The sequence below is a fragment of the Rattus norvegicus genome, chromosome 9 (assembly GCF_036323735.1).
Source record: "Rattus norvegicus strain BN/NHsdMcwi chromosome 9, GRCr8, whole genome shotgun sequence".
Lineage (NCBI taxonomy): Eukaryota > Metazoa > Chordata > Mammalia > Rodentia > Muridae > Rattus > Rattus norvegicus.
The window spans coordinates 62,865,478-62,890,819 of record NC_086027.1 but is presented as its reverse complement, the minus strand read 5'-3'; the positions used below and the strand labels follow the sequence as shown (position 1 = coordinate 62,890,819).

General features: G+C 40.7%; 1 protein-coding gene and 1 long non-coding RNA gene across 9 annotated transcripts in view; one reads left to right on the top strand and one right to left on the bottom strand.

Moving 5' to 3' along the window:
* Hecw2 (HECT, C2 and WW domain containing E3 ubiquitin protein ligase 2) overlaps positions 1-25,342 on the top strand; it is a 393,569-nt gene that overhangs the window by 356,653 nt on the left and 11,574 nt on the right. For all 7 annotated transcript variants that reach the window (XM_039083599.2, XM_017596447.3, XM_039083600.2 and 4 more), the window contains 7 exons: positions 161-313; positions 1,979-2,077; positions 6,821-6,950; positions 8,064-8,210; positions 8,944-9,058; positions 11,254-11,339; positions 12,241-12,353. In XM_039083599.2, coding sequence (XP_038939527.1) covers positions 161-313; positions 1,979-2,077; positions 6,821-6,950; positions 8,064-8,210; positions 8,944-9,058; positions 11,254-11,339; positions 12,241-12,353 — 843 coding nt within the window. The remainder of the gene's footprint in view (positions 1-160; positions 314-1,978; positions 2,078-6,820; positions 6,951-8,063; positions 8,211-8,943; positions 9,059-11,253; positions 11,340-12,240; positions 12,354-25,342) is intronic.
* The window catches only part of LOC120094686 (uncharacterized), a 58,152-nt gene continuing 33,121 nt past the window's right edge, over positions 312-25,342 (bottom strand). The window contains exon 5 of one of the 2 annotated variants that reach the window (XR_010054982.1): positions 312-2,674. This is a non-coding gene — a long non-coding RNA (uncharacterized LOC120094686). Of the gene's footprint in view, positions 2,675-16,748; positions 17,174-25,342 lie in introns of those variants that run through there. The other variant, XR_010054981.1, reaches the window with a different exon arrangement.

Sequence of the window (25,342 nt, the reverse complement as noted above, 5' to 3'; positions counted from 1 at the left end):
TACTGAGATCAGATTTGTTTTTTTCACTTTTGTTTAGATGGCCCTGGTAGTAGGCTATCCCTGTAATGAGCATTCTCTACAATGTTAAGCCCAGGAGAAAATATGCCCAATACCTAGACAAAATAGAAGCTCATTGTTCTCTATGTGCATCTTCTTGCAGGTTGGATTACAGTGGGCCTTCCAGAGAGTTTTTCTTCCTGGTATCCCGAGAACTCTTTAACCCCTATTACGGCTTATTTGAATATTCAGCCAATGACACATACACAGTACAAATAAGTCCTATGTCTGCCTTTGTAGACAATCATCATGAATGGTAAGGGGGTCGTTTCTATAACAATTGTGCTCATTTAATTTTCTGTGATGCTGACTACTCCTCTCTCCAAAGGAAGCCACATTTCTTTTAATAATTTTTCCTTCCTGGATAAAAATCACATTATCAGTTATATACCTCATTTGGCCTTTATTTTGGTTGTTAAATCTAATTATTTAGACAGTCCCCCAACTGGTAACTGATTACAGTGCATTAGATTGATTTTAAAGGAATCGAGTAGAATTCAGAAGCTTTATCCCATTGGAAAAATGTTACAGATGATTAGTTTCTTAGCAAGACCCCCAGGTTCCTCTGGCACAGGTCAAGCAGCTTCTCTAACTGCCTGGGGAAATGATTGACCCTGAGGGGAGGGGAGGTGGAACAGCTTGAGCCCTGAATGAGGGCTGTTCATAGAGTTGTGGGGGTGGCAGAGGGGAGCATGGTGGAGGCATAGTGGTGGCCCAGGACAACTGCAGATCAAGTGTGTGAATGGGGAGTCAAGGCAGTACCCACTCACCCTCACACCAGCACATTTAAGCCACTTCAAGTTTGCAAGCTGAACTTTCCTTTTTCTTAACATATCACCCCAAACCAAGGGAAACAATCTTAAGATTCCTATCTGGAGGTATTTATTTTAAAAGAATCCCAAATTACACTTTTTCTAAATGTCTTTACAACATTTTCAAATCCTTGCATTTGTAGCCTTTAAATATTTACAGAAGCCCTATTGATTGGTTCCTGTTCCTTTTCACTGATAGTGACAAAGAGAACAGAAGTGGAGAAAGGTTCTTTGGGTCATGAGGTTATTGATAGGGAAGAACATTAGCTTTCAGGTCTTACTCTTCAAATTAACTTCTTGTTTAGTTACAAATTCAGAGGCCTCCTAACTCTGAGTGTGACAGCTGTGCTAACCTAAGTGGAAAAAAACAGGGCCAAAAGTTGCTGGCCACTGACCTCACAAAGCCTGCCCAAAACTAAAAATTACAGACCTACAGTACTGGTAAAGGCATCAGACTTAGAAGAGCTGGAGACCCAGTTACTTGTGATGGAGAAAGTAATTGTGTACCTCAGGCAGAAAACCCAACTGTAACAGATCTATATATAAAGTTTCCAAGTTGATTCAGAATAGCATTTCACTTGGAAATTTTGGAGAACAGAATGTCTCATGAGGAAAGCCCCACCCCCACCCCCAATGTCTGCATGTAAACTTTGTGAATGACCGTATTTACTATCAGGACTGAGGCTTGAGAGAGAACAGAGAAGGATGGGAACCTTCTCTATCTGAATAAGGGCTTTTCCTCCAAAGGGAATTGCCCTACTTTGCATTGAAGAAATCCACTAATATTCACGCACACAAACTGAGGACAACATTTTTCCAATCTTCCTAGTCTTTATGTCTTGGGATAGTTTGGGGGAAATCTTACTAAAAGGTGATGGGGGACTCATGCTGTCATATGTGGGGGGATACAGAGTGACATTGTTGATATGGAGTAACAGTAAGGTGTCCCTAAGTATCAGAGGAACAGATTTCCTCTACAAGTAAATTTAAACATTGATAAATGAAGACACATACTACAGTGTCCGGGAATTTGAAACTCGTTCTAGAGGGTAGGCCCAGTCCTCAAGACACTGTTCCGTGTTCACCCACCTTGTGTTTCTCCCTCACAGGTTTCGATTCAGTGGGAGGATCCTCGGTCTTGCACTAATACACCAGTACTTGTTGGACGCCTTCTTTACGCGACCCTTCTATAAGGCTCTTCTCAGAATGTAAGAGTATTTCTGTGCTTGTATAGTCAGCACGTCAAGCTCAAAAATGCTTTCCTGAAGAGGTGTGTCAAGGTCTCCATTTATCCGCATGCTCTCACCAATCAGTCGTTGAGTGAATAGTGGTTTAGATTTCAAAAACAAAACAAACAAACAAACAAAAAAAAACCCAAAAACGAATACAATTTCAAATAGAGTTCTAACTTAGCCACCAGACCTTAGTTCCATGCCTGTCCGAATAATTTATTCTCATCTGTGGCAGCACATGTTTCTTTAAAACAATTGTACTTCAGACACAGCCCTTAGGTTCTTGTGCCATCCGTGCTCATTATTAATAGAATAGCTGTGGGTTAGTCGTGGTGACTCACGAAGTTCATGTTGTATTTTGCTTCATGCACTTCCAACGGCTCACTCTTGGTCACAAGTTCATTTTCTTTCCTTTCCTTTCCATTTCAGTTTTGGTTTCTTTGGTAGATGTAGACAGCGCCTTGCTTTTCTTGATACCTTTCTATATCAAAATAGCAGTGTACGGGCACGGATGAAAAATAAGCCTCCACAGAACTCTGTCTTCATTTCCATCATGGTGAATGATGACAGTTACTGCACAGGGTCAAGCACAACCACCCGGTTAGTCAGTATGCAGTCATTTACATGACAGTTGTTGGGGGATGGGTAGACATGCAGATTTAAACTTGTAAAGGAGTGATGTACTGAATCATGGCTGGGAACATGTCTGGCGCATCTTCCAATCAAGCCCATGGACCTGTGTTCCCTAAAGTGGAAGTCCTGACCTCAAGTGAGGGCCAACAGAATGTTTCCCATGAGGCTTCAGTGAGGACTGTTTCCTGCTTCCGCAGTCCTCCTGGTCCTCCTGTCACCTTTGCAGTTCATTGTCTCCTCATAGTTTCTTTAGGTTTTGTGGAATACCCAATGTTCACATTTACTGCACATCACATTCTCCCCACGACGAGTTAGTCTGCGTTCTCTCCCTCCATTAACAGTCGGGAGATGTGGATGAATGCTTTTTAGCCCTATCTTAGACTGTACTGCTGCTTCTGATATTAACATTTAACGCTGGGCTAGCAGAGACAACAGAAACTAAAAGTTTTCCCTGGGTCTTTCCTACGCTGACACTCCCTCTGAACTCCCCCCTATTCACCTTCTTGCTCCTCTGTGGGTCTTTCCTCTGATTTGCCCTTAACCTTGGTGTTCAGAAGCTTTCGTTCTGGGCTGATTAATTGGTAGTTACCAATTAATCTCTTCTCCAGTTGACCCAGTGTTCTGGGTCCTCATCTAAAAGACACACGCACATACAGCCTTATATTTTAATATGTCTTAAACATCCTGGGCCACTCCCAAACCTCCATGTGGCTAACATACTCTACTTCAATATTCCTGAGTTATTACTTACTAAAACTTATATTCCTTCTTTGTTGCCCTAGACCCAGTCTGGGGCGGGGAGGAAGAGAGGCTGTGGGGCTGCTTTTCTTGAGCTCTTGGCTGTCTCTCTGTCTTGTACTTTGCACTTCTCAGACCTGGTCTTTCCCTAGCATGGCGGCTCTCCTCCCCACCCTCCTGCCCACCCTTGTCTGGGAATCCTAAAAGTCCTGCCTCTGTCTCTCTGCCCAGCCACTGGCTGCTGGCAACTTTATTTACCAATCAAAAACAACTGGGGACAGGGACCACCAGCATCTTTTGTGCAGATTCTCAAGCAATTTTGGGGACCCAATTAACATAAGTAGCATTAGACCAAATCGACATTTCCCCCCTTTCGTTCATTAAAAAGGCCTTTTCTCTCAGATATGTATTGAACATAGTTATAATAGTTACATAAACTATAAGGTATGATGTATACTAATAATGTCTAGTCTATCAGTTTTGTCAATTTAGGTATATTACTCTAACATCTATCTTAACTTGAAGAGTTTATAATTTTGTATCTGAACTATGTTTTGATTTCAACTTGTATTACCATGGGAAAGCCATCCTTTTAAATCTAGATCATCTTTTTTTTTAAATCCTTTTTAATTTTTTTAAGATTTATTTATGCATTTCATGTATGAACACACTGTAGCTGTCATCAGACACACCAGAAGAGGACATCAGATTCCATTACAGATGGTTGTGAGCCACCATGTGGCTGCTGGGAATTGAACTCAGGACCTTGGGAAGAGCCGTCAGTGCTCTTAACCGCTGAGCCATCTCTCCAACCCTGGATTATCTTTTCTAATGTTAAACAACTTAAGTTTGATTATGAGACTACAACTAGTCTTTAACAACATCAGAGATCTGAGAATAAATTAAGTATGACCTGAATATACAGGAAGTACGAAAACATAGATTCCAAAACTTTAGCAAATTATAGAGACAGCTGACTACCTGGACAGTCCCCTCCAAACACTGAAGCATCTGTCTTTAGCCTTCTGACCCAGAACCATCTGACAGACCTTAAGTGAAGCAGCAATTATGAAGGCCTAGCTTACCCTTTATTGGAGAGCTAAGATGTTGATTATCTTGCATCTTGTATCCTTTCCTGAATAGTAATTTTTTGTCTGTAGATGAATTAGGGCAATTTTTGTCCAATGGCTACCTTGCTATAATTGGAACAACTTTATTTGGAGGTTATGATGTTTAATATCTTCTTTGAACTGTGAAGGGAGTACTGTTAGGAGTAGACATCTCTCCTAGCCAAATAAAATCTATTAATAATGAAATGAATTTAAATGTCATATTTTGTGGATTTTTAATGTTTTTGAAGACTATCTACATAGGGTATATCCGTACTGTTAATCTTTGACTACTCTTAGCTATTTCTATTTGAATAATATTGAAAACACTTTATTATAATTGGTCCAGAATCTAATGTAACCATGATTTTACTATCTGGTCCTTAATTTGTATTATTTAATCATCTAAAACAGTTTGTGATAGCATCTATTAGAAGGCCTAAGCCTAGCATTCTTAAATGAGTTGCATAGGCACAATGAGAAGTTCTGAGACTAACAACATTAATTTTAAATTTTATATCAATATACAAAGATTTATACCAGTGCAAACCTTACATTTGTATCAATATATAAATTCTGTACCACTATAAGAAATTATAACTTTAATTTTGTATCAGTTATAAATATTTCTATCAATGTAAGATTATGGCTATATAATGCCTTGTTTAAGAATAAATTTAGTAATCCATCTCATATACCTAATTTTTTTTATTCTATTACTCTTTCCCCCCTCAATTCCATTCCTAGGAAAGAAAAGACAGAAATCACCATGTCTATTTAGTTTCCTTCCTGTTCAAAATTATGACCATTTCTAAATTATCTCTTAAAATAACAACCTATCTATAATTTATAAAATAACCATAACCACATACTCAAACCAAGGAATAGGAATGACAATCTCTATGTCTTCTTCCTGTTGAATAGGGGTGATAAATATATATATATATATATATATTCTATTATATTATGTTTTAAAGGTGTATAATTTTTGAAGGTGTGGGGAGGGATAGGAAAATTGTTTTCTCTTCTCTCCCCCTTTCTTCTAACCTATTCCATTTCCATCTCTAGTATCATCATCCTGAAAGATTTAATACAGGCATCATCTCATCTATACCATGTCTCCCTGAATGTCCAAGTCAAAGCAAATGTCCCTCTCACTCACTTCCTCTGATAGCTCTTGGTATTTACCTATTCTTCCTTTTCATTTGTAAGACAGAGTTTTATTCTATGGCCCAGGCTGGGCTCCAGCTTGCAGTCATTACCCATGCCTCCCAGGTATTGGCAGGTAGCATGGGTAGTCCAGTCTTATCCATCATTGATTGACAGTAACATGCATTTTAAATTGTGCATGAGCTTTAGCACTCTCTACTCTGTGCTGTCACCTGTATTTTATATTAACTTATCCATAGTATGCCTGTCTCTGTAAGACCACTTCCCTTAAGACCAGCAAGTTCATCAAGTACTTATTAATATGCATGGTGCACATTTGGTACCTAATAAATATTTAATATGCATGGCACACATTTGGTAAATAAATAAATGAAAATAAAACAAACAAACAAGACAACCCTTAAAATAGAGCTAAAGGGCAGGGGATTTTAACACAGTTGTAGCAAATTAATTACTACCACCTTATGCCAAGGCACATAATAGTAACTTTTAGATCTTGTCACTGAAGAGAAAAAAAAAAAAGAAGCAGTAGTAGAGTAAGGCACAGGAAACTTTGTGGTTATGGAAGAGTTCTTTGGCTTACTATTTTTATAGTGGTAGAATAAGAACCATGAGAAAAAGGGAAATATATGACATCACTCATAGTTTCTAGTCTTTTTTAAAAAGACAAGTTGACAGTTAATGGACAGTAGAGAAATCAATAAAGAATTTCAAATTAGGAGAATGATAATTTTTGATAGGGTAACATAGCAAAATAGATTACGGGTGCAAGTTGTCAGCCTGTTCCAGTTCTAGAACTAGCACTGTTTGCGGATGACCATGTAGATGGCAGACACTCTTGGTTCTATTTTTGAGAGAAAAGACAGGTAAGTGCTTCCTAAGGCATCTTAAGTATCCCAGATTGAGGAATGAATGCCATATATCTGGCTGATTTCAGTAATGTGATTTCTGGACTCAACAACATCCCAATTGCCGCAGCCTATTGAATGGGTCTTGCTCAGTGTTCTTCCTCGTGATTCTGGGATTTGCTAATAACAAGGCCCCTGTTTGCTTCTCTTTGTCATCTCAGCCTGTGTGACCTGAGTGATCTGGAATACCTTGATGAGGAGTTCCACCAGAGCCTTCAATGGATGAAAGACAATGACATCCATGACATCCTAGACCTCACGTTCACTGTGAACGAAGAAGTTTTTGGGCAGGTCTGTTACATGCTAACTAAAGGCTGTTGGCTGGGGAAAAGTTAATTCCATGACTAAGATCAAATGTTAATATTTGTGTCTTATTGGGTAATTTAACTAAGTTGTAGTAAGCTTGAGTATGAAGATTATTGAATACCAACTACAGATTATTTACTGTTGAGATTATATTATCTCATTTGTAGATTATGAGAAGCATTTATAGGCTGTGAACAATCTTTTTATTTCCAACTCAAATTCTCATACAATATTTGAGAATCTTTAGAGATATGTAGAGATATGAAAATGTATCTTATATAGAATACATTTGAATGTTATCCCTGGGTTGAATATTAAATTATTTAATTTTAATTAATATAAAATTAAGACTTATTTAGATTTTAAGATTGTAGTTGATGTTTTAGAAAAGAAATAATATGAGTAATATTTTGGAGAATGCTTGAAAGCAGAGAATATACTTGTTTTCCTTTAAATTTGATGGAAGAGAAGACTACAAGATTTCTGTGAGGAGTCCTGTCTTAGTACTTACTAGGCATTGGTACTTGTGTGGGTTGCCTGTATTTCATATGCTTTCAAAAATGTGCTCTCAATTTAAGATGTACTGGGGTGTCTCTCTGTGTTCCTTAAGTACATCTTTCTGGCTCTGTAGGTGTAGTTGATTCTAACCTTTAGATCTGTCCTGTGGGACCCTTTGTGAGCTCCCCTAAGACCTTCGCAGAGGTCACCTAAGACCATCAGAAAGCACAGATATTTACATTACTTTTCATAGCAGTAGCAAAACTACAGTTATGAAGTAGCGAGCGACAGAAGTAATTCTATAGTCGTGGTCACCACAACATGAGGAACTGTATCAAGAGGTGGGAGCTTTAGGAAGGTTGAGAACCGGGGTTGGGGATTTAGCTCAGTGGTAGAGCGCTTGCCTAGGCAGCGCAAGGCCCTGGGTTCGGTCCCCAGCTCCGAAAAAAAGAACCAAAAAAAAAAAAAAAAAAAAAAAGGAAGGTTGAGAACCACTGCCTTGGAAGTTTGTCCACTTGTAGAACACACCCAAGGTCTAAAAGAGCCATACACCTGAGCTCCGCTTGTTTTCTGATCCGTCCTTTTGCCTTTTAATGACAGATTACTGAACGAGAGTTAAAACCAGGGGGAGCCAATATTCCAGTGACGGAGAAGAACAAGAAGGAGTACATTGAGAGGATGGTGAAGTGGAGGATTGAGAGGGGCGTGGTGCAGCAGACAGAGAGCTTAGTCCGCGGTTTCTATGAGGTAAACAGCAGACTTGTGCTCACAGCCTGTCCATTCCACCATCCTTCATGCATAGACTATTTCTCTCCTCTCTTGCTATGTTTACTGTTGTTCTTTTAATATATAAAAAGTCAGATATATTCCTGTATATCCCCACGTGAAAGCTTATTGTGCGTGTCATATCACCCCTATGAATGGTATGCTGATTTTAGGGGTACCGTTTTAATGCTTTAATGAGTACTGATAACATGGAAGTTATAATTCTTACTTATGCGTAGGTATGCCAAATCAAATCTCATGCTTACTATGGGCAGTGATTGTGTGGGGGGCCAGAACTTATCACACATGTCCCATGCGACTTCCTTAAGACCATTAGATCGTTTTCAAAAGCAAAACAGCAAACGACTAGATTAATCAGTTGTCAGATATGAAGCAAAAATCCTCTGACTCTAGTACTAACCAGACCCCGGCTTGCTTAGCATCTGAGACCAGAGGAGACATAGGATATTCAGTGGGATATGGTGATCAGCCAAAACAAAAATTCTACTGAGGCTAAATCTTACAACCTTTCAACTAGAAACATAAGTTCCCTCTGTATCTCTACAGATAGAATGAGATGGTATGAGAAGTTCTCACATACCAGTGGAGGATATAACCACATTGCTCTCGAAATTCCCTGCGCCCTGTGTTTTATATAAGCCTTCTTTTCTGTGGCTGACGTTTCTCTAGGCTTCTGACTTTTTCTCTTCCTCAGGTAGTAGATGCCAGGCTAGTGTCTGTCTTTGATGCAAGAGAACTGGAGCTGGTCATTGCTGGCACAGCTGAGATAGATCTCAATGACTGGAGGAACAACACTGAATACAGAGGCGGTAAGGTTTGGTTTATGAGTGACTAGATTTAAGTTCCGGGGGCGGGGCAGGGGGCGGCTGGTTCAAGCACAGGTCTGAGCGTAGAGCACACAAAGGCACTTGCATTAATCACTGGTCTGTTGATTGCTGTTTTCCTTGAGACCTTGGGCAAGGTCAGTCCCTTCTGTACCTAGCGACTTCATTAGTCAAAAGGGGAAGGATCGTTTACACCCCTTCTGAGGGTGTCATGACTCCTAATTGCTGGTGAAGAAATGTGATCATAAGAATACCAATTAAGTATCGGATGACGTTGTCGGTGAAGTGTGGGAGGCTTAATATCCAACTGGTCAGACCCCACCCATCCATCTACATTCTAAACCTCCAGATGCCACACCCTTTGAGCTTCCTAACCTGCAGAGGTTGGCTGCAGTTCCTTGAACCATCTAGCAGTTATAACTCATGGTTTAAACACTAACAGGGAACAAGAAAGGGTTCTTAAAATCCAGCAGGTCCATCTACGAGGTTCTTCTAAACTGGACTATCGAGTTTGGCTGAAAAGGCAATTGCCGTAAACTGATTTGGTTTGGGATTTTTTGGAAGTGGCTTTCTGTCGATCAGTACACAGTTTCGGTTAGTAATTTGGACCAACATGATTGGGATTGTCACTTATTTAAAAGGTGAAACCTAGGGACAGCCCAGAGTGAAAACTTTTGTCTAATAATTTTGAGTAAAGTGTGCATTTTCTGGGAGAGTTGCAATGTTTGGATTTTCTCTAAAAGTCTGTTAAATTGAGGTTTCCACCATTTTTATTTCTGAAGTCAAACTGTGCAGTACATTTTATCTGGCTGGACATATATAGCATCTGCATATAGAGGTGGTTATTATGGAAAGCTTTGTAGCTGAATTATTTTTACTAGTTGAAATGCATTTTCCCTGATGGACTACTTAACATCTCTTTTGTGGTAACTATTATTTCCTTGAACCTTACTCCCAGGAGGTTCCAAGAGCAGTGCAGTAATCAAATCAGTCATTTTTGTACTGACACAGTCTAAGATTTTTCAAGCCCCTATGTCTGAGTAAATCAAGGACCTATTTTAGTGGTAAGTCTTACCAAATGAGATCCTTAGAAGAGGCCAGATAAAAGACAAGCACTTTGCTGCCATGTTTGCCTGGCACAGCTAGTTGGCACCATGTGAAAAAGCAGTTGTGCTGTCGCGTACCATCTGTTCATCCAGCAGCTGTTTGTGGACCCTATGATGGGACAGTCGTTCTTTCAAATTAGGCTTAGCATAAACAGTAAGGGCAAAGCAAAAGAGGGCTGACTCATAAGAATGGAAAACTGCATTGATCTTTCGCTCATTAACCAAATCTTTCCTGCATTAACCAAATCTTTCCCAAAGCCTGGACCCAGATGCTATACGCAACCTAATGCTGTTTATCCTTCACTCAGGCGCTTTCCCCTTCAAGGGGAAGAAGTATCTCTGGTGATTTCCTGGTAAACCTCACAGCTATGGGAGCATGAGAACACATTCAGATTAAAGCTATCGCTACTCACCCTCATTTTGGGAGTACAGCACAGAATTAAGTAAAGTGGTTTTTGTAAAATATGACTATCGGTTGATTTGAATCATTAATTGCACATGAATTTATGTCAGCCTTCTCTCTTAGAACTTAACTTTTACTGAGAGGTTTGTTTAGGGAAGCACTTGGAAATGAAATAGGCAGCTTTAAATTTTTTTTCATTATTTTTCTTTGCTTATATAAATTGTGTGATTAATACCTCTCTCCTTCATCAGGAAATCCTGAGAAGGTCAAGTTTTCTTTGCCTCAAAGCTTAGTATAATGTTTGGCATAAGGGTATTTGGAACCACTGGGTGATTGTTTCTTATAGAAATGATTGAAAGAGGTATGTATTTCTAGTCATAACAATTGTATTTTTCAGAAGTGATGGAGCTAAAGTAAACAATATTTGCTGTTCTTCATTGGTTTCATTTGGACCATCTTGTTTAACTTTTGATGCCCATATGATCGTATTTGTAGTACTGTTCCTTAATCTTAAATTATAAACGACATTTAAAGAATCCAAGATGCTGATTTGTGCGTATGGTGGTAGTCTTTTGGCATATATTTCTTTTTTTTTTTTTTTTTGGCATATATTTCTTGTGGTTTAAGATAGAAGACTCAATGTAACATGAGCTTTTGTGCTTGGTTCACAGGGTACCATGACAATCACATTGTAATTCGGTGGTTCTGGGCTGCAGTAGAACGATTCAACAATGAACAACGACTAAGGTTGTTACAGGTAAGATACCATTAGATCAGACTTTAACACAATGATATATTGTTGGAAGTGTGCATACTTCTTAGTAATTGCTAGATATTCTTCACAAATACAAACCTTTGTTTATCTGGTTATGACATTTCCGTGCACTTCTGACTGTGTGTCCAAATATTGTTACCACCAGCCAAGACAAAACATTTCTTGAGGTTTGTGGGGAAGTGCCAATGGTAGTCTGAGAAACTCTGGGTTGACATATGCCCTCGGGACAAATAGATCCTTGTAGTGACACAGCCTGTGGCCCTCTGCAGTTAGCATCCTTAGCAGAAAAAGAGATGCTGTTCAATACTGTAGGAAAGAACCCTAATTGTTGATATAGTCCTCTTCCTTCATTTGACTTTCCAAACTTTGTAGAGCAATGACGTTTTGGAGAAGAGGTCACTGTGTTTTGGGATATTTGTAAAAGCTGTCCAGGGCAATGTTGGTAAGACTCCACTAAAGCAGTAGACACTAAGGCAAAGCCTTACATGTATATAGACTTGGACCTAGTGCTTTTGGCTATGGAACTCAGATTTGCAGTCCACAAAATTCCTAAAATGTATACCAATTTGATAATGAAATGATGTAAGTAGGCTAGGTTTAATTAATATTCATTTCATTTATTTGCCATGGGAAGTATGCCTGGTTTAATATCCAAGCAGGCCAGCCACTCAGAATGCTTTACATCCCATTTCCCTTTATGATTCACTGCTCTTTACTGAGTAATCATCAGAATCTCTGTTGATGTCCTATGTTGATCACACATTGGCTTCTGAAATTCCCTACTTGTCCCTCTTCCTCGGAAATGCTACACAGCAATAATGATGTGCCTTTCCTAGATGAGGTCTCTGGCTTCACCTTTCCTTTCTATTTCTGTGGCTGACAGTTTGTTACAGGCACATCTAGCATTCCCTATGAAGGATTTGCTTCTCTCCGAGGGAGTAATGGTCCAAGAAGATTCTGTGTGGAAAAATGGGGAAAAATCACCGCTCTTCCCAGGTAAAAGAAAGTACTCTTTACTCCCAACACATGTAGGAAAACCTCAGCTTAATATACATTTATATTACCCTTATTTATATGAATGAATATATGTATATATGGATCAATTACTGTTTTATGTGAAGACTAGAAAAGAGAAAAGCTTGAAAGATGAGATTCTCTCTAATCACCATCTTTAATAAAGTGGGGAGGAACAAAATATCTTGTTTAGTTGTATGTTACATGCATACATCTGTATAACAAAGTACAAAGCACAACGAAGGCAGACTTATGAGCTTCAGTTAGGCAACATCTGTCATCAGACTTGTGGCTTGACTCTAGAAGGCAACAGTAGTTAGGATTCCTATTGGCTAGGATGAAATATCATGATACTACCTAGTCTTTCTTTAAGTTTGGTTTGTTGGATATACAATTTTTTTTAGATCATTTATATCAGGAGAAGTTTTTTTCTCTCCTTCAACTATACCAGATAGTTTTGCTAGGTTTTATTAATTTAAGTTGGCCATCATGGTCTTTTAGGACTTGGAATATAGTGTTTCTGGCTTTCAGAGTCTCCGTTTATAACACCAGTAAACATGCTAAGATGAATGGAGGCCATAACCCTAGACAAAGAACCATAGGCAACCAAGACATGCTGAGATTGAGAAGTTGTCTTCCCTAAGGATGAACACATCAATTGGTCATCCAATACAAAATGATTAGCCATAAAAGCATACATCCAAATAACATTGTATAGACTGAGTAGGTTGTATTCATGTTTTTGGAAACACACACATAGGCACACACACACACACACACACATACACACACAACAACAACAACAACAACAACAACAACAACAAAACAAAAATAGAGGCCATAAATTTGAAAGAGAACAAAGAAGGGCACATGGAGAGTTTGGGATGGGGAGATGGTAAGGGGGAAATGAAATGATTAAATTATAATCTCAAAAAAAAACCCTTGAAAGTGAATTTAAAAAAAAAACACAATAAAACCATTGTGACCAAAAGCAAGTTGTGGGAGAAAGGATTAATTTCATCTTACAACTTATCACCTAAGGAAATCCTATCACTTAAGGAACTCAAGTCAGGAACCAATGCAGAGGCCATGGAGGGTACTGCTTATGTGCTTGCTCCCATCGCTTGTTCAACAACCAATCCAGGTCTGGCCCCAACAACAGTGATCTGGGCACTCCCATATCAATCATGAATCAAGAAAACGTACTGTAGGCTTGCCCATAGGCAATGTGTTCAGGGCTTCAATTGATGTCTAGAAGCTTGTGTTGAGTTCACATAACCAAGCCAGCACAAAGCTCTGGTGTTAAATCACTGTTGAAGAAGGACTAGCACATGGTAGCTGTTGAATAGGATTCAGTCTCGTGGATGTGTTGTGTACCTTTCTAGTGGTTAGTGTCTGTTGTCATTCCGGTTGAGTCCTCTCTGCGCCAGACTCTCAATAATATCATACAATTTGTTGGGGTGGAAAACCATTGCTTTACTGCTGCTAACAATAAATACACAACTCTGGCAGGTAGGGCTTGTGAAAGAAGGAGTTAAATGGAGGCAACTCAGGGGCTCTGCTGAGCACCTCACCTACCTGTATGCAGCACAGGTTGCCAATAATTCCGCAACATCTTTAATTGTCTTACTAGGGTTTTTTTTTTTTAATTTTTTTTTTAAAGATTTATTTATTTTATATATGTGGTACACTGTTGCTGTCCTCACCAGAAGAGGGCATCGGATCCCATTACAGATGGTTGTGAGCCACCATGTGGTTGCTGGGATTTGAACTCAGGACCTCTGGAAGAGCAGTCAGTGCTCTTAACCACTGAGCCATCTCTCCAGCCCCCTTACTAGGGTTTTTAATGTACTAATTTTTACTTGTGCTTGGGTAGTGAGATTTTTTTTTCCCTCCCTTTAGTGCATATTTGTATCTTAAAAACAGATTTATACTAGTTTAACAAGGCTTTCCACTCTTTTGAAATACTTAAGAACATAGGAGAAGCAGAAAAATTCAGATTAACTGTGTGTCACATTTCTATTGAATCTATTTCAGTGAAGCCACCACAGTTTATGGAATTGACTATAGTCATGATAGGTATAGGTGCTGCTCACAGTTAAAGCCCTGGAATCTTCCAGAACCCTGTTGGTCAGAGAAAGATAGTTGGTTACAAGTCCTATCCTTCTCTGTCTTGTGCTGAAGACTCCTGGAGACACTTTTTCACTGGCTCTGCGTTTGCTGCTGGCTGTCGCTGCAGTGTGTCACCCTCATCTTTGATTAGGCAGTATCATATTGAAACAAGCAGAAGGCTGGAAGTTAGAAATTCTGGATTCCAGGTCCACATCAAACTGTGGGATCTTCAGGACCACTGCTTTCTGAATTTCAGGGTTCAGCTGCCTTATCTATAGACAGTTGACCACTGCTTTCTGAATTTCAGGGTTCAGCTGCCTTATCTATAGACAGTTGGCAGGGTGGTATGTTAGGCCTGGCTGAGTGAGTGCTAACACTATACAGTTGCTAAAGAGACTTGAGGGTTGTCTGCACTGGCATCTCTACTTCCCCTGGTAGTTCCAGAAAGTTCTTAGGCTGACTCATTGTAGATGGAGCTGTTCCTCAGAATCATTGCAAACACACAGTTGGGTAACAGCTGTTGTCATTCTTCCTGTCTTCCTGTGTGGCGCCTGCTCATACCCTTATCATAATGCAGCACAAATAAAGGTGTTATTATCCATCTCCATAGAACAGAAAGAACAATGCTGGGCTCAGAGATTACTTCTAACACTTGAATGAGATAATGTATTGGAAGGTCCTTAGGGAGTGTATGTTTTCTTGTTTCCATTTAAGCCTTTAATCCTTAACCTCTGTAGCTTCTGTACTACTTAGATGAAGTCTCTCTCTGTCTCTCGCTCTGTCTCTGTCTCTGTCTCCTCTCTCTCTCTCTCTCTCTCTCTCTCTCTCTCTCTCTCACACACACACACACACACACACACACACACACATACACACACCTTGTTTAGACAAAAACTTAAGACAAATCACTTCAGGATATGGCAGTATAAGTTTTATCAGAAGCAATTCTTCACTGATAACTGGGTCATTGCCCTTTATGAGATTTAAAGTATCACTTGAGGATAAAAAGATCTGTGAAGTTGGTTTGGACGTAAGACATTATGTTATATTACTGCGTCTAGTACTCCGAAGACCAAAACAGATGCACTCAAGCCATACTCCCCCACCCCACCCCCACACCAGCCTCTGTTTTCTAGTTTCACAGAGCTAGGGGGCTGGTAGGTGCCAAGCCAGTCAGCACCAGTATATTCTTTTCCCTAGTATTGATTCTGTGTGTATCTTATAAGTTGTGATACTGTACAAATATACCAGATAGAACCGAAGTCCTCCTTACTAAAAATAAATACATGTTTTGAAACTCCCCTCTCCTGTGAGAAGCTGTAACCTGCAGGGTTGGAAGGGTGTGAAGGGAGAGAGCTGTCATGGCCAACCGGAGTGATGACAGAGAGGCTCTTGGTCTTGGACAGATTATTCAGTCTTTCAACCTTCCAAGCAAGTGTGACTTGTGCTCTTTGATTCCTTCCTTTCATTCTGTGGTAGCCCTGGCTAGCTCTGATCACATTTCCCAAGAAGTGTATTAAAGTATATATGGAAGTCTCTGAAGCCAGAAACGTGTTGTACCCATGGCTTCCCCCTCCCCCGCCACCATCCCCACTCCCCTTCTGTAGTGATAAAGTAACCGGTGATTTAGCTGATAGAGACTTGAGACTTACTCAATGGTGTTTCCATGGAGACTAGCAGGCTGAACAGATTACTGCACTTCCTCTGCTTTGTGGCTGCTGGTTGGGCTAGCTCCGAATTTGCATTTCTGTAGAAGACTTCCTACCCCCTGGAGCTCTGATGGGTTTTATGAGTAAAGAGTAAACTCACTTCAGGGCATTTCCTCTTAAACAGTCCAAAAAAAAAAAAAAAAAAAAAAAGACGGTTCACATGCCAGTCTACAAATACAGAGCAGTGCTCTCTCCTCTCTGGATACACAGCTCCTAAGTTCATCCATGGATTGAAAGGGAGAGTTAGAGAACAGCAGGAACTGCAGCCACTGGGGAAGATGGGCTTTGACCAAAGAGAAAAAGGAAGTTAGGAAGTTAGTGTTAGTTGTGTCAGGAGATTGAAAGAATGAAATGTCAACCCAAAAGTTAGGAAAATGAATGTAAGAACTCACTATGAAACAGACGTCTTGAAAAAAAAGATTTTTATACAACAGAAGGGGACTTCTATTTTGTCATTTTTGAGCCCCAGGCTGACCGTGAATTTATAATCCCCTGCCTTAGCCTCACTTTCAGGCCTGGAATCAGAGGCATTTACTGCCACACCCAGTGGAATAGGTTTTTTTTTTTTTTCTTTCTCTCTGTCTTTTTAATGAGAATCCTTTTCTCACTGTAAAGTTCTACTTTTTATTTGTGTTATGAAACGAAAACTTTTTGCAAACATGCCAAGGAAAACATTTAAAATTTAAAATACATTAAATGTGTAATAAAGTATGCATAAAATCCTGGAGTGAGGTAAGTTCTGTTAACCGCTTGGAGCGTCTGCTTCTACTCATCCTTAAGTTGCTCACAGGCGAGCACACACGCATACAGATTAGAAGACAAAAACTGCGCCGTAGAACCGTCTGCAAGCTGATCTTTGTGTTTCTCACCATTAATTATGAACCTCTTTCCATGTCTTTTACTGCTTTGCAATATCATCAATAATGCAGTTTTTTCTCCTCTGGTAAAAGAGCGCTGTTTACCATCCAGGCCAACTTTCAGCTAGTAAATAGAAAAACAACAGAGGAGTCCTGAAATAAGAATGTCTCTCTCTTTTTTTTTCTCAATTAAAAAAAAAAAAAAAAGGGAACAAGCATGAGCCTTGGAAACACCCTTTCTGAGTCCCTCTCGATGAGTCCAGCTGCTAGTGGTGTCTGGGGAGGGAGGCTGTTAATGTGAGAGGAACTTGTGGTAGATTCTCATAATTTAACCTCTAATACAATGTCCCTCTTCAACACCCCTTGCCCACCCACTCAGTTCTATATAACAGAAATGCTTAAAGAGGTTTGCCTTATTCTTCCATTGAAACGATTTATGAGGTTATTAACGCGTGTAAATGTGATAGATCTTTTGGATTGGTCTTTACTTTGGGAGGTAGGTGAAGCCAGGGTGGGTGGTGCCTACCTGTAATTCCAGAAAGCAAAGAAAAGAGGGTTTATTGTTCAAGACTAGCTTCTAAGTCCCTATCTTAAAATGGTGAAGGGAGGAAGTCTAAAACAAGACTCAGGTAAAAAGTAAAACATTGAAAGAATTTGCAAAATTTTAATGAAGAGGTTCTCTTGCTACCTGCAGTAGGAGATGGCATAATCCATGTCAAACTGTCTGACAGGCCTTGAGAGGTATTTCATAAGTCATTCTGTAAGTATATATTGGTGGGCAGCAGACACGGCACAACTGTTAAAGAACGAGCCATTCCTTTCCTTTGACTTCCAGAATGCAAACTAGGTTCATCTCTTATCATACTCAGTGACACACTCACCTCTCACCTGGATCTCTGCAGCAGGCAGCCAGCCAGACTGCTCCTGCTCTGCTCCATCCACCCTCACATTTATTCATACCACGGGTTAAGGTCATCTCTCTCCCACACTTGTATCCTTCAGTTGCTGAAATAAAATTCAGACTCCTTCCCAAGCACTCAAAGGTGGGAGACCCGGTGAGGAGCCTAGCTCAGACCTCCGCCCACACATCCCTATACCTCAGTCACTACCTCTTGGCTATTCTTCCAACATAATGATCCAGGTCTCGTTGAAGACTGGGACCTGCTGCCCAGGTCTACTTTCTGCTGGTCCACATCCCTGAGAATTCAGCTGAGACGTAACCCCATCAGAAGAGCCCACCAGACTTCTTCACTCAGTATTCTTATCAATCTTATTTCTATCAGAGGACTTACCTACTTCACTCATCAAGTTTAGTTCACATAGGTATAACACCCCCTCACAATAGAACCCTCCAAGAACAAGGACCTTGTTTGAATTTAATATGGCTTTGACCTTAGCAGCGAGCTGAAAACCTGACACCCAAGGCATACAATTTGTAGAATGTTTTTAAACCTGACTTTCTTTGTTCATCTCAAAAGCTGAGGACTGATATACTAGCATTCACACTATGAAGCTTTAAAGTCTAAGGGAAGAGATACACATTAATGCACGAATTAAGTGAGGGCTAACACCGAAGTCAGTAGAAAGTCAGCAGATGTAAGTGAAAAAGGATCTTGCTTGGAATGCATAGTTTGGAGCATTTCTTGTGCTAGTTATCTGCAGGGCAGGAATTCCTGCTACAGTGGCGTCCCCACTGTACTCATAGATCAGGCATCTTCACTAAGATGACCTCATGAGAAGACTCGGGTAACAGATACAACTTCCTACTCTTACTTCAGACAAGTACTCGTGTGACATACAAATAGATCTCTGAGCAAGTGCTTTAAAACAGAAGGAGAAAAGTGGCAGTCCTCACACGAACAAACCACCAAATACCGTGAACACAAGTAGTTGGAATAATAAGCAGCCTCGATTTCCATCCCCTTAGTTTGTATTTATTGATCACCTGGTTGGTGTTCAGGAGTTGGAGTAGGCTTCCATAGATTACATAGATATTGGTGACCTAGTGTTAGCAAGTTTTATATTCTAAACTTCCTAGTTCAAGAAGGTAATAGATAAGGATACTAGAGAAATTATTAACATTTTTAAAGACTTAAAAAACATTAAATTATGGCAAGTTATACCTTTATTTTCTAACAATGCTACCCAGGCTAAGAAAACTGGCACTGCGTTCCTCTACTGAACACTGTCACTCTGGGTCTTATTTCGTCTTCTGTCCTTTATCTTGGTCCTCTTTATTCTCTGCCCTATTTTTTGGAACCTCTGCTATCTCTGTGTACAGACCCAACTACTGTTCCCTTTCATCCATCAAATAAATGGAAAGGACTTTTGCATGGACACCCCAGCCTCCCTGTGACCATCCTCCCTTTCTGGCCTTGTCAAGCCTCAGTCCTTGTCACTTGCATTTCTCTGGTTTCCTGATGACGCAATGCTTTTTCTCCCAGGCTTCCAGCCCATCTGTTGGGAAACATCCTTCTTGTTCATCCAGAAAAGCCCTGCACACCTACAAATCCTTCTGACCTTTCATGGACAGCATCCTCTACAAAGCCTTCCCCAACTTGTAACTGAACAGACTTGTAACTCATTGTATTATCATTGTATCCTGAACCACATATAACCCACAGGAATCTTTTGGATTAATTAGGTAAAGGTGTCTCAGTCCTCAGGAAAAAAATACAGCCCAGATCCGGAACTAATGGTTTATCAGTCATCCAAAGGCATGCTGGGTCTTATTAGAACCACTTGCCCCGGGGAAGATTCCCTAGGTCAGAGCGCAGGCTGCCTGATCCTTAGGCTTTATTTGCTGTACGCATGTGAATTCTTTCAGAGAAACTCCACCTTCCTTCCTCTTCTGCCTCGGCTCACTCCTTGGCATGCAGTATCTATTCAGTGAGCATTTGTTTGCAAGTGAAGGGATAAGAAGGTATCATGTAAGTGGAGGACTTAAACTTTGATCACCAAAGACACTTTGCATGGCAAACTTTCATGATGTGGGACTTTGAAGGGGGAAAATAAGATAGGTATTTTTTTATTAGTGAGATTCTAGAAGCGAATGTAGTAGATTCTTCCCAGGCACACACTGGTCTCCTGAATTGGGAACTTGAAAAGCCAGTACAGGATGGAGATGTGCGAGCCGAAGCCCTGGGGATGCACCAAAGGAGGCAAGAACGATCTCCTCCGGGCACAGCAGCCCACAGGTCTGCCAGCATGCCCGCTTCTCCCACATACCTGCGACTAGGTACAATTTGGACTTGGTAAGTCAGTTTGCAAACACACACATTGCCAAAGAAGATTTGAGATTGAGAAATGATAAGTCTCAGGATCCTTGCGTAACTCTCCAGGATGCTGCTGTTAGTGGTGGTGGTGGTGGTTGTTGTTGTTGTGTTTTTTATTTATTTATTTGTTTTGTTTTTTTGAGACAGGGTTTTTCTGTGTATCCTTGACTGTCCTGGAACTCACTTTGTAGACCAGGCTAGCCTCAAAATCAGAGAATCGTTTGCCTCTGCCTCTCTACCTCTGTCTCTCCTCCCCTCCTCCCCTCCTCCCCTCCTCCCCTCCTCCCCTCCTCCCCTCCTCCCCTCCTCCCCTCCTCCCCTCCTCCCCTCCTCCCCTCCTCCCCTCCGCCCCTGCCCCTGCCCCTGCCCCTGCCCCTGCCCCTGCCCCTGCCCCTGCCCCTGCCCCTGCCCCTGCCTCTGCCTCTGCCCCTACCAGTGCTGGGATTAAAGGATAAGTACCACCAATGCCCTGCCTCTAAGGTATTTTAAGTATTTGTTTTGATTGACAAATTTCTTGATGGAAAGGTGTAAATAGGAATAAAAACTGAGATGTGAAGGGTGAGACATTGCAAATCAAAGAAGAGAGTGTTGGCATGCCCTAATTCATAAACCATACAAAAGGATTTATTTAGTGCTAACACATTTATTTTTGTATTACACCTGCTACTTAAGACAGGGTTTGTGGTTTTCTCTTCCTGTCTCTGTCTCTCTCTGTCTCTTTTAAAATCTTGATTTTAATTTCTTCTTTGTCTAACATTTTAGGTGCTTGTACCAAAAAAATTACTTTGGGTGTAGAATAAGGGAATAAGTAAGTAATTCACCCCAGACAGGGAGCTGTTAATCAACTAAGTGGCTTGTAAAAACATAACTGTGATGCTTACTGGGTTAGATAACTGATTAACCGTAGGAAATCTGAAAGACGCCAAGCCTCTGGCCCCCTGTTTAATATCAGAAAAATCCAGAAAGTCATTAAGTCAGACTATAGATCAGGAGGTCTTAAAAATCTTGGTATTGGTGCCAGCATGGTTTCCCAAGGATGGGTTCAGACTTGCTTTTCTTGAGTGGTTCTGGCTGCATAGACTGAAGTGAGGTAAACTCATTATGGCTTCAGGGTGGCTGGCTTTGGAAGATTTAAAGAAACATTCTCTTGCTGAGACTGAAAAGCTGGGTGCACTTTTGCTGCCAATATCAACAGAGTCCAGAGGACCTCCTGGAATTTTTCTACTGGCTTTTGTAGGGCATGGAATGGATGGGGGTGGGGTGTGAAAAGCCTCAGAAGTTTTTGTTTTGTTCTCTCTCTCTCTCTCTCTCTCTCTCTCTCTCTCTCTCCTTTTTCCTTCTTGTACTTGGCTCATACAAGAAGCTGATGCTAAGTATTGGGCAATGTTATTTAACCACACTTCCTCAATTTTCTTATTAGCGATGCTGGCTTGTTTGTAGGCAGTTTGGAAAAATCTGCAAAGCACACAGAATGTCAGCGTAGATATCCAGTTTAGATATTGTATTTCTAATTGGCTTGATGTCTCTCCATGGTGGAGACCACTTTCATCTGACTCATTTGGAGTGAATCTTAAAATGCATATCACCAGGATGTGTCGTTCCCCACCACCACCACCAGCACCATTTGAGTTAGAATCTTGAGGGACAGAACCCAAATTTTCTGTTGTGAAAATTCCTTGGGTGATTCTGAAGTACTCCAAAATGCCCCCACTGCATATCTCTGTTCTCCAGTAAGCCTGATTCAGTGTGACAGTCTGGTCACTTAAGAATCGCCAGGTATCTCCCAGGTTTCTTTTGGATTGATCCAAACTTGACCATTGTCCCCAGCTACTGCATACTGCCACTGAATAGTTCCTTAAAAATCCCCTTGACTTTCCCCACTTCAATCCTTCTCCTCAGATGTGTATGCCTACAGTGCAAAGTGCATATAGAGTGCTGGGGCTCCCAGCCTAATGGCCAGGGAGCAGCAAAGTCTCCCTGTCTTCAGTTGAACGTTGCCGCCTTCTTGAGGAGACTCAGAGTTGAAGTACTGTTTATCAGGGAGCCACTTGCGCTTGCTAGGCAAGTGCTCTACTGCTGAGCTAAATCTCCAACACCTCTTTCCCCTCTAGAATACAGTCTGTTTCTAGCCTCATGTAACATTCTCCGGAAGATGTTGATTCAGAAGGAAAGTTAGCTTATGATAACTATATGTTATGCAACCAGATGTAACTTGAGAAGAAATGATGGCATTAGATTGTGGAACAGTCATGGTGACTATGTCTCCTGACTGAGGAGAAGCAATAAATAAATAAATAAATAAATAAATAAATAAATAAATAAATAAATAAATAAATAAAAATAAAAAATGTATATATTATTCCAAGATGAAGTGGTAGCTTATTTGGAAGGCTAAGATATCAGGTTTGCTTTGAGTTTAGGGCCAGCCTGAACTACATTATATGTGGCAAGCTTCCCCCTCCCCGTGTGTGTGTGTGTGTGTGTGTGTGTGTGTCCCCTTCTCTTTGTCTCTATCTCTGCCTGTCTCTGTCTCCTCATTCTCTCTCTCTCTCTCTCTCTCTCTCTCTCTCTCTCTCTCTCTCTCTCTCACACACACACACACACACACACACACACACACACACACAATTGTTTGTTCAGTCCTTCTAATTGTGTTGAGAACTGTAGTGCCCAGGTTTGGGGGACATTCCTAGATAAAATACAGTAGTAAAAGTACTACAGGAACTGAAAGAGACTTGGCAGAATTCCTGTCTTCTGCCTTGCTTCAGCATTGGGCCTTCATGATTGTATCATATTAAACCCTCATCGAATTCTATACCTTCCCTTGTAAGTTTGGTGGCCTTAACACTTGTTACTAGTTTCTAGTTGTCGCAAAACAAACATGCAAGCTTAGTGGTTTAAAACAATGACCAGGTCTTGTGTTCTTTATGCAAGGGTCCAGGCATGGTGTAGTGAAATTGTCTATTTAGCCTAACGACTGAGATCAGATATCTCCTGGAGTTCTTTCTTATCTGAGGCTTCAACCAGGGAAGGGTGTGTTTCTAAGCTCCTTTAGGCGGTTATGACATTCATTCCTTTAGGCTGTGGGATGCATGGCAATTTGCTTGTTCAAGTCTAGCCAGCGAATCCATACTCACTGTGTAACGTTGAGACAAATCAGTATGAACTCGAGTGCTTCAGAAAGGAAATGAATTTCATACCCATTAGGATGACTATTCTAAAATTTTAAAGAAATATAAGTGTGCTGGGTAGTTTTGTGTCAACTTGACACAAGCTAAAGTCATCAGAAAGCAGGGAACTTCAATTAAGGAAACTCCTCTACTCCTTTCCCCAGTGTAGGGGAATGCCAGGGTGTTGGGGTGGGGAGGGGAGGGGAGCATTTTCATAGAAGCAGGGGGAGGTGGGGGGAAGGATATAACATTTGAAATGTAAATACATAAAATATCCAATAGAAAACAAAGAAAAAAAAAAGAAATGCCCTTATAAGATGGGGCTGTAGGCAAGCCTCTAAAACATTTTCTTTTTCTTTTTTTAAACTGGATAGTTTATGTATTTACATATCAAATGTTATCCCCTTTCCCATACCCTCTCCCCCTACTTCTATGAGGATGCTTCCACTCCCACCTCAACACCCTGGCATTTCCCTACACTGTAGAAAGGAGTCTTCACAGGACCCAGGGCTTTTCTTCCTATTGATGCCAGATAATGCCATCCTCTGCTACATATGCTACTGGAGCCATGGGTCCCTCCTTGTGGGCTCTTTGGCTGGTGGTTTAGTCCCTGGGAGCTCTGGGGGATCTGGTCAGTTGATATTGTTCTTCTTATGGGGTTGCAAACCTCTGCAGCTCCTTCAGTCCTTTGTCTAACTCCACCAATGAGGTTCCAGTGCTCAGCCTGTTGGTTAGCTACAAGCATCCTCATCTGTATCAGTAAGGCTCTGGAAAAGCCTCTCAGGGGACAACCTTATCAGGCTTCTGTCAGCAAGCACTTCTTGGCATCAGCAGTAGTGACTGGGCTTGATGGCTGCATATGGGATGGAGTCCCAGGTGGGGCAGTCTCTGGATGACCTTTCCTTCAGTCTCTGTTCTATTCTTTGTTCCTGTATTTCCTCGTGTGAGTATTTTGTTCCCCCTTCTAAGAAGGACTGATGCATCCACACTTTGGTCTTCCTTCTTCTTGAGCTTCATGTGGTCTATGAATTGCATCTTGGGTATTCTGAGCTTTTGAGCTAATATCCACTTATCAGTGAGTGCATACCATGTGTGTTCTTTTGTGATTGGATTACCTCACTCAGGATGATGTTTTCTAGTTCCAGCCATTTGCCTAGAATTTCATGAAGTCATTGTTTTTAATAGCTGAGTAGTACTCCATTGTGTAATATACCACATTTTCGGTATCCATTCCGCTATTGAAGGATATTTGGGTTCTTTCCAACTTCTGGCTATTATAAATAAGGCTGCTATGAACATAGTAGAGGAAGTTTTTTGTTATATGTTGGAGTGTCTTTTGGGTTTATGCCCAGGAGTGCTATAGCTGGGTCCTCAGGTACCACTATGTCCAATATTCTGAGGAACCACCAGACTGATTTCCAGAGTGGTTGTACCAGTCTGCAATCCCACCAGCAATGGAAGAGTGTTCCTCTTTCTCCACATCCTCGCCAGCATCTGCTCTCACCTGAGTTTTTAATCTTAGTCATTCTGACTGGTCTGAGGTAGAATCTCAGGGTTGTTTTGATTTGCATTTCCCTGATGACTAAGGATGTTGAAAATTTTTTTAGCTGCTTCTGAGCAGCATTCGCTATTCCTTGAGAATTCTTTAACTTGGTAGCCCATTTTTTAATATGATCATTTGGTTCTCTGGAGTCTAACTTCTTGAGTTCTTTGTATATATTAGACACTAGCCCTCTATCAGATGTAGGATTGGTAAAGATCTTTTCCCAATCTGTTGGTTGTTGTTTTGTCTTATTGACAGTATCCATTGCCTTACAGAAGTTTTGCAATTTTCTGAGGTCCCATTTG